General features: G+C 32.8%; 1 protein-coding gene across 1 annotated transcript in view; it reads right to left on the reverse strand.

The window, feature by feature from the left end:
• Positions 1–10,549, reverse strand: part of LOC103609501 (glutamate receptor ionotropic, kainate 2-like) — a gene marked incomplete at its 3' end in the record, with an annotated part of 59,255 nt that overhangs the window by 12,549 nt on the left and 36,157 nt on the right. The window contains exon 3 of the mRNA XM_008593812.1: positions 7,619–7,726. Coding sequence (XP_008592034.1) covers positions 7,619–7,726 — 108 coding nt within the window. The remainder of the gene's footprint in view (positions 1–7,618; positions 7,727–10,549) is intronic.

The raw sequence follows: 10,549 nt of genomic DNA on the forward strand, positions 1-10,549 counted from the left end.
TTTTCTACCCAGTCATGACAAAGACAGAATTGTTCAATTTTAACAATTTAAATTTTTAGCCTAGGTCCTTATAAGGATGGCATTTCCAGGTTCTTCTAGAGACAAAGATATTCTTACTTCAGACTGTCCAAGAAGGCAGCCCTTTGCACTCCGCTCTTATTGAGATGAGAAATTTGGCACAGAGAAGTTAAGTGTAAGGATGAAGTTCTTAGTTGTAATAGAATCAGAATGGAAACAAGACAAGGATGCCCACTACTATTTAACATAGTATTGAAAGTACTAGCCAGGGCAATCAAGCAAGAGAAAGAAATGAAGGGAATCCAGATTGGAAAAGATGAAGTCAAATTGTCCCTGTTTGTAGATGACATGATCATATATCTGGAAAAGCCTAAAGCCTCTACACACACACACAAAAAAAACACCTCTTAGAGTTGATAAATTATTTCAGTAAAATTGCAAGATACAAAAACAACTCTCAAAAATCAGATGTGTTTTTATACTCCAACAATGAACTACCAAAAAGGAAATCAAGAAAGCTACTCCATTTATAATAGTCACCAAAAAAATAAATAAATAAATATCTAGGAATAAATTTAACCAAAGAGGTGAAAGATCTGTACAATGAGAACTACAAATCACTGTTGAGAGATTAAAGAAGACACAAAAAGATGAAAAGACATTCCATGCTCTTGGATTGGAAGAATTAACATTGTAAAAAGGTCTGTACTACCTAAAGTGATCTACAAATTCANCTCCAGGCCTTTTAGCACTATCTATACCCAGAGAAATGTATTGGTTTCATACTCACATTTTTTCAAAATTTAATATAATATTAATACACAAAGCCAATTTTAATAAGGATTTATCAGACTCTTTCCATTGAGAAAATAAGGAATTCTATTCTCCAATGTCTATTTTATTATAAATGTTACATTCAAGAGAATATCAGCGATAAAACTGGAATAGGTAGAAAATTTTGACCCTAGAAAAGGATAGAAGAGGTACACAAAAATAATTTTAATTTACACCTCTACTTAGAAGCAAATATTCTCTAGTATGATAAAAATCCATTTGAACCAGGAAAATATAATAGTAAGAGACTGATATTTTTCCTTGGAAAACATTTTCGTCACGCAGGATATTCTATAAGAAAACTTAATCACACAGTAGGATTAAATGACTTTATAATTACATTAAGGTTTTTTAAAGAAACTATTTTTTAAATATAAGTGGTCATTTTCACAAACATGGCCTCTAGGTAGCTCCTTTTGCAATGGAAATGAACCATTATCACATAGTGACATCAACTGAGTTCAAATGTATTTTGTGTAAAACCTTCCAATTCTTTTGAAAGTAAACTAAATCCTTTTATCCTTTTGAAGTTATATTCTAAGGACCTTCAGAATATTTCTGTAACCTCTTATGTCATTAGTTGTGTTTTTTGTTCCATCTGAAGTGGGTCTTTTCTAAGCACACAGCTGAGCTTCAGAGGATTGAGTAAGGTTAAACTATTTTCAATGATACATCACTTCCTGGTGGCATATACTTAAAAAAAAAAAAAAAACTCATTTTATTGTCAGTTATGATGACATTTTTATATTTCCTCACCAGCAAAATTTTATTGACCCTTATTTCTTTGCTGTTTTTCCTTCTTCCTCTAAATGACTTCAGTAATTCCACTGACAGACTGAATATACAAATGGATAATGGCCAGACCATGTGTGACAATACAATTTTGACATCTAGAGCAAACATCCCAGGAAATCTGACACAATCTCTGCAGCAAATCTGCCTAGAATGGTCAGAATTCATTGTATATATGCAGCTGTCCTAATTTTTGCCACCCTTCCAACTCAGGATAAACCAGAGAAAGTCAAATATGCTCTTCAAACTCATCATCCAAGATGTCCTGCTTCTAGTTAGCCCACCTCCAGTTTCCTCATGCCAATAATCTCCAATAACAGCATAACTGAGACCTCCCCTTTTTTCTACTATAAAACTTTTTCCCTCCACTGCCTGCACTTGAATATCTGCTTAACACGAGTGATGATGGCTGGCTCCCTTCCTACAATAAGCTCCAAATAATAACTTCTGTTTGTTCTCATTTGGGTGGGCTTTGTTTATTTCCATATGATAAACTTATAAGAAGAAAAAAGAAAAAGTATGAATAGAGTAATAATTATTAGTCTTTGATATAAAACTGAGGGTCAGAAAGTTTTAAAGTGCATCCTGTAGGGGCCAGATTTGCCATTGGTGCAACACGCATCTTTGTAAGTTCAGACTTCAGTGCTACTTTCTTCCATATTCGAAAATCCTTTACCCCCTTGAAGCCTTGTCTTACAATCCAGGCCCCCTGACTCCTTCCTTGACTATTGCCTTTCTTTGTTCCCACTTCATAGATATGGAGCAAAGCTGGAAAAAGTAATGAATTATGCTGTAGGAAAATAACTCTGCATCAGACACTTGAGTAAGCATTCTATGTGAAGCATCTTTTATGATTCTCATAATTATCTTTCATTCATTCAACAATCAGTAAATATTTTTTGAGGACATACTTTGTGCCAGACACTTTGCTAGTTCTTAATATATAGGAGCAATCCCCATCAAAATATGAATGACATTTTTTCACAGAAATAGAAAAAGCAATCCTAACATTCATGTGGAACAACAAGAGACTCCGAAATACCCAAAGCACTCCTGAGCCAAAAAACTGAAGTCGGAGGCATAACACTACTGATTTCAAATTATACTACAAAGCTATAGTAACAAAAACAGCATGGTGTTGGCATAAAAACAGACATTCAGACCAATGGAACAGAATAGAGAGCCCAGAAATCAACCCACAAACTTACAGCCAAATGATCTTTGACAAGGCACCAGGAACAGACATTGGGGAACAGAATATATATTCAGTAAATGGTGTTGGGAAAACTGGACATCCATATGTAGAAACAAGAATGAAACTAGACCCATACCTCTCATAACATACCAAAACCAACTCAAAATGGATTAAAGACTTAAATATAATATTGGAAACTACAACACTCCTAAAAGAAAGTGTAGGCGGAACACTTCAGGAAGTAGGACTGGGCAAAGACTTTATGAATATTACTCCAAAAGCACAGGCAACAAAAGGAAAAATAAATAAATGGAATTATATCCAACTGAAAAGACTCTGCACAGAAAAAGAAACGATTAGCAGAGCAAAAAGACAACCTACAGAGTGAGAGAAAATATTTGGAAACTATGCATCTGACAAAAGATTAATATCTAGAATACACAAGGAATTCGAAAAACTTAACAGTAAAAAAAAACAAGTAACCCAACTTAAAAGCAGGGAAAGGAGCTGAATAGGTTTTTCTCCAAGGAAGATATACAAATGGGAAACAGACACATGAAAAAATGCTCAACATCACTCAGCATCAGGGAAATGCAAGTCAAAACCACACTGAGGTATCATCTCACCCCAACTAGACTGGCTATTAGGAAAAAGACAGAGAATAACAAATGCTGGTGAGGATGTGGAGAAAGGGGAGCCCTCCTGCACTGTTGCTGGGACTATAAATTGGTGTAGCCATTATGGAAAATAGTACATAGATTCCTCAAACAACTGCAGATAGAACTATAATATGATCCTGCAATTCCACTTCTGGATATAAACCCAAAGGAATGGGTATCATCATTTCAAAGAGATACCTGCACTACCATGTTTACTGCAGCTCTATTTACAGTAGCCAAGAGTTGGAACCAATCTAAATGTCTATCATCACACTAATGGATAAGGAAAATGTAGATGCAATACTACCCTGCCATGAAAAAGAATGAAATACTGCCACTCACAGCAAATGGGTAAACTTAGAGAAAATTATGTTGAGTGAAATAAATCAGGCACAAAAAGAGAAATGCCACATGTCCTCACTTATAAGTGGGAGCAAGAAAGAAAAGAAAGAAAGAAAAAAAGAAAGAAAGAAAGAAAGAAAAGAAAGAAAGAAAGAAAGAAAGAAAGAAAGAAAGAAAGAAAGAAAGAAAGAAAGAAATAAAGAAAGAAAGAAAGAAAGAAAGAAAGAAAAAAGAAAGAAACAAACAAACAACATTCACAATAATATGTTGAACTTTCAAAAGGAGAGAACAGAACTGAGATTACCAGAGGTGGGAAAGGGAAGAATTAGTAAAAGGCCACAAAAAAACTATTACATTGCATAGTGTTGAATATACTAATAATGCTGATTTGAGCATCACTTATTGCACACGGATATTGATATTCAACTCTGTACCCCACAGATTTGTACAATCAACTATGTTTCAATTAAAAAAAATTGTATTTCAAGCCTGCTGGGTCACCATTTTTGTCCCTTCTCAACTGTGAACTCTATCAAGGTAGGGACTCTGTCTTTTTCATCTATGAGTTAATAACTATACCTTTTCAGAAAAAAATAAAGGCAAAGTCAACAAAACTTGCTGGTCTTCATGAGGCATGCACTGATATTGCCCATGATTCAGTTGAAGACACTGTGCTTGGAAACTTGTCTGTAAATAGTAAACTGCAGAGTAAGAATTTGAGCCCAATTATGTCTGAATCTAGACCTTGAGCTTTCAACCATTCCACTAAACAAAAAATGAGGAACTTTTGCTGCTTAACTGTATTTTATTCCTACCTACTCAAGATTAAGTCTGCCAGATGACATTTCCAATTTTTCTTAAGAGCTGGCTAAACTTTAACCCTATCTCTGTCTTTTAGCTTTTGATTTCTTGTACTAATTTTTGAGGACAGTGGAAACATTTGATGTAAACTCTGTTAGTTCCCCTTATCTCTAACTTACTTTCAACCATCTCAGTACCTTATGTGTTTCTTCAAGGAAAGATTTGTGCCAATCTATTTCTGGAGTAAGAATTTGAGCCCAATTATGTCTGAATCTAGACCTTGAGCTTTCAACCATTCCACTAAACAAAAAATGAGGAACTTTTGCTACTTAACTGTATTTTATTCCTGCCTACTCAAGATTAAGTCTGCCAGAATGACATTTCCAATTTTTCTTAAGAGCTGGCTAAACTTTAACCCTATCTCTGTCTTTTAGCTTTTGATTTCATGTACTCATTTTTGAGGACAGTGGAAACATTTGATGTAAACTCTGTTAGTTCCCCTTATCTCTAACTTACTTTCAACCATCTCAGTACCTTATGTGTTTCTTCAAGGAAAGATTTGTGCCAATCTATTTCTACTATTAATTCTCCCACTTGCTAATCACTTTTCCAATCTTCAATTTACATATTTATCACTATCTCCCCCTTTTGCTACCTTGCTCCTCGTTTTCTCCTTAAAATCATAATACCAATGTTCTGCTAGTCCTTGAACTAACAACATTGCTGAAGGTTAAATTAATGTCTTCTGTCACTGTTAATTAATCTCCCACTTCCACTTCGAACAGCTTTAAATTCATGGTCCCCATACTAAAGTTGTTCTACATTATAATATCTTCCCAAGTGACACATAGTCCTCCAGGCTATTTTCTCTGAACGTAGTGTATTAGTATACATTGCAAATATCTTGACATGACATGCATTTTAGGACTCAATTCTGGCATTTAGCTCTATCTCCCACTTCTACTGTGTGTGTATGCATAATGATTGAATCAAACCCTATGCTATTTCTTTCTCCATAGTGTTACTTAGTATACATTGCAAATATCTTGACATGACATGCATGTTAGGACTCAATTCTGGCATTTAGCTCTATCTCCCACTTCTGCTGTGTGTGTATGCATAATGATTGAATCAAACCCTATGCTATTTCTTTCTCCATAGTGTTACCTCTTTCTGAAATGACTTAGTCTTTGACAATCAATAATCCCCCACTATTCAAAGGCTAATTGTAAGTACCCCATCTATTGTGATTCTTTACTTAATTATATCTTTTGTCAGAAATATTCTTTCATTGCTCTTTTAAAGGCTTGAAACAGACAGCTTTCTATTTTATTTTTTCACAAACATGTGTTATCTGATCACTCTATATGAAAAGCCCTTGAAGGATAAACATTGTGTGTAATTAACTTAACAAAACAAAATTTCAGATTTCAGAAGAGAATACAAAATACTTGTAAAATTTTAGGGCAACATTCATAAACTCATACTGTTTAACCTTGCTTATCAATATGGTGGATTATCACATGGGCTTGATAACCATTATATTCTGCTCTTTGTATAGGTCACATTAGAGCATATCAAAAACTTCTGCAATGTTTTATTTATTTCAAGTCCAAGACAGGACTGGATTTATGATAATTTGAAAAGCATCACCACTTTCCTGCTGGTGTGTTGAGATATAAGCAATGGTCAAAACCCGCCCTACTGACTTGGATATTTCAAAAAAATAAGGTAATAACATCCCCAGTAAACAATGGGATAAAAACCTTGAGAGCTTGGATGCAAACTAATGTTCTCATCTTGCTAGCAAGGTGGTTAGGAAATGACTGCTTCATGAATATCTGGGTTCTAGCTTGTTATAAAACACTCCTGATTTTGCATGGTCCTGACAAAGGGTACAGTCTGACACTTGCAGTGGGGGGAGGTAACTCTTCTATCAACTTGAGGCATCAGTTGGTCATGATGTACTTATCCCTGTCTTGGTGACATTACCAAAATGTTCCCTCTCTCTCCTGGATCATTTGAATGAGCACTCAAACATGCTGTTATCACTCAGGCTAAAAGAATCCTTTTCTTTCTTCTTCAGTTTCTATAGATGGAAAATCTGTGAATAATGCTCTACATTAAATTTCTAGACGAAACATAAGATACCTACTCTCTTGAAAGCAATATTATCATAGACAAATACAATTTTTCCTAAGTTCTTATTAAAACTTGTGTTTAATCCATAATTTTCAATGAATATATCAGGAAAACACCTAAATGTATTCAGTACAAATATAAGCAAACTTACCCTAAAATATTCTTAAAGAAAGCACATACCCAAATAGTATAAACTTTGCTTGTGTTTTACCTCAATCCTTAAAAATAGAATCGAGGAAGATAGATCTAGTGTAGTGTGCTGCATTTATGCTCACACATTAATTAATTTACTTTGCATACATTAATTCAGACATTTCACTTGAATATGGAAATGTTGAAATATGAAAACATGCTTCTCTATTTAACCCTTTTTATGGCCTTCTCAAAGTTGGAAAGTCTATACAAGCACAAGTATAAACAGCATATCCAAAGACTTATATTTTTTGTTTTGTTTTGTTTTATTTTTAGTTGTGATTAACATTTAAATCAGTAGACTCTGAATAAAGCACATTACCCTCCAGAATGTGACAAAGACCAATATTGAACCAAATATTTTCTAATTATTATATTAAATCTTAAAACTAAAAATATGCATTTCAAAGTTTCAAAAACTCTGGTGAGAAAATAAAATACTTAAATTTTCATAAGACACCGTCTATCCTTTAATCCTAGTTGTCAATTATTATTTCAATTAATAAATTGAAAAAATATTTTTTAGAGTTATTCAGTAAAGAAAAATGACAATAAAACATGACTACAACAGAGAATATTTCCTTCTTCATCAGGACATGTTTCATTTAATAATTAAAGCAGATAAGCTGAATGCCTTGAGTACCTTTTCCAGACCTTCCTCCTTGAGGCTGATCACATCTAAATCAAAATCTGTTCGTAAGCCATTGGTTTTGTTGAAAGTTATTCTGCCTGTGAGGCCTTCCCAATGTGCCTATGGGAAAAAGGGGGGGAAAAAACCACAGATTAATAAAAAGTAAAGGAAGAGATGATAAAATGTTTTTCCACAAAAAATTAGAAAAATTATTTTTATTACTTTTCATTTTTATTCTTTTCTGAAGTTTGAAGATTTTTACATAAATTATCCTAGTTTAAATATGAAATTTATTATAAATTTTTATTTGACATCATGTATTTTTCCAGGTATAACTTTTTATAATTCATTTTTCTTAATTCGCAGAGAAATTGAGCAGAAAGTACAGATGGGTCCTATACCCTCCCCACATACACGTACACAGCTTTTCCTCTTAGTGACACATTACATTAGGGTGGTACATTTGTTACAAATCTGAATCAATATTGATATATTATTATTAACTTAATTTTATATTTGGATTTCCTCTTAGTATTGTACAGTTCTATGGGTTTCGCCAAATGCATAATGTCTTGTATTCACCATTACAGTGTCATACAGAACAGTTTGGCTACCTTAAAAATACTCTGTGCTCCACCTGTTCATCCCTCCTTCCCAGGTATATTTTTCCATGAGGAATTTGATAATTATGTTTTAAAGTGAGAAAAATTTAGTTACATATTATGATGTATGAGATATTGAATATTTCACTGAGCATTACAAATAAAACTACTGTTATAAAATACCACACAAATTCATAAAAATATACAAAAAAGACATTTTGTTATGGTGAAAGGAACTATATCCAAGAAGACCTATGTCACACTACTTCAATTACACATTTTCCTCCTAGAATAATTAACTTATTATTTTACTTTTCCCTAAGTAAGATTGGAAAAAATGTATTATTACTACTTCACATCAAGCTATCCTTCCTGTAGAAGGAGCTCTCCACATAGAAGAAGGTGGAAATATAACAATCTAGCTACATAATGTGTTCACCCCTCAAAGTTGGGCAAGTATCTGGAATTTTTTTATATGTAAAATGTTTTCCCATTCTGTTGGCTAGATAGCCAAAATTAGATGTTTTCCATTATTCATCATTTGGAAATACCTTGGAAAATGTAGTTATATTTGAAAATTTTAAATAATGAACTATATACTCACCACTATAATGTTTGATATAATGTACACCAACTCTCAAAAGAAGTAAATACCAGTAGATTAAGGGTAACATTTCAATAAAGATACAAATGAATAGTTTTATTACTGTATTTATTAGGCTCCATGTGTTTTTTGGGTACTTAGGCAGGGATTCCAAAATAGTTTTAGGCTAATAAGTTACAAATGAAGTAGAAAAATTATAATATATATTTATATCATATTGCAACATGTCTTCACTAAAGTTAAACTTATGTTAGCTGGTCTCCAATAAGCAAAAAAGGATATTTTAAACCCGATTTCTTCCAAAGGAAAACTTTTCAGGTGGCTAACAAAAATGCATAATAATATAAAAATAGACAAAGAGATCAAGAAGCACAGGAATATAAGTGTAGAATAGTAAAACAAATCTGGGATAGAGACAGCATAAAGAAATGTACACCAGATGAAACCTACAACTAATAAAATTGTATCACAGATTTAATTCTGAACTTCCTAGCAACCAAAGCAAAAAAGAAAATATGGTGAAAACACAATACAGAGGGTCTATAATTTAAGACATACCAGCTGCTCAGGAGAAATAGCTTTTCCTGGTACTGAGAACTGAGAGAAATTTCTCCTGTTGGTCCTCATAAGGGGGACACAGTGTGGTTTAGTGGACAAGGTTCTCAATTACACCCTACAATAAATACAATGGGGAATGTCATACAACTGCTTTTTTTTTAGGGCCACTTGACACATGTCATGGTCTAAATACTCAAGTGTTAAGTCCAGAAAAATTAGTTTTCCAACTAGCCAAACCTGTGGACTATGTCAAATCTGTAGACAACTCTCTGATGCTCAATTTTAAAACAGAAGTAAATGTAGAATGTGGAGCAAGTAAAAAAAAAAAAAAAAGAAATGCATACTCTTCAGGGAGTATCAATTTACCTAAGAGTTTGATAAGGGTTAGACAAGGAAAATTCATGGACATTCTTTGCCAAAGACCTAGAAATTCTTAATGAAATGCATACTCTTCAGGGAGTATCAATTTACCTAAGAGTTGGATAAGGGTTAGACAAGGAAAATTCATGGACATTCTTTGCCAAAGACCTAGAAATTCTTAATTATGTTTCTATTTGCACTTTATTTTCATGCTGAATGACTTATTCTAAGATAAACTAATAATTTCCCTTATGATATTAGTGAAAAATTTTATGTGGTAATAATACCAGTTATTTTTCATAGCAAAAATTAAGGCTTAGCTAAACTTTCATCTATGAAAAATATCCTAAGCTAACAAAAGACTCTTTGTCATGATAAGGATAGAAAGTATATATATATATACAAACACACACACACACACACACACACATATTGTGTATATATATACACAATATATATACATATGTAATAAACACACACACATAAATATGAGGGCACTTCAAAAAGTTCATGAAAAAATAGAATTAAAAGATCTTCCCATGAACTTCCTGAAGACCCCTTGTATATATACATGAGTGTATATATGTATAAAGAATGTACATGCATGTATATGTATGTATGCATATATGCATGTATGAACTTTAAGAATTTCCGTACTCTTTAAACATCTATATCTCTACATAAGTGAAAAGTAACATATAAAGATGCAGAAAAGTATAACAATGTCCATAAAGCAAGCTTTCAGAGGTCACAGATTTTCTTTTTTTTTTTTTTTTTTTTTTTTTTTTTTTTTTTTTTTTTTTTTTTTTTTTTTTAAAA

The sequence above is a fragment of the Galeopterus variegatus genome, unplaced genomic scaffold (assembly GCF_000696425.1).
Source record: "Galeopterus variegatus unplaced genomic scaffold, G_variegatus-3.0.2 Scaffold9689, whole genome shotgun sequence".
NCBI lineage: Eukaryota > Metazoa > Chordata > Mammalia > Dermoptera > Cynocephalidae > Galeopterus > Galeopterus variegatus.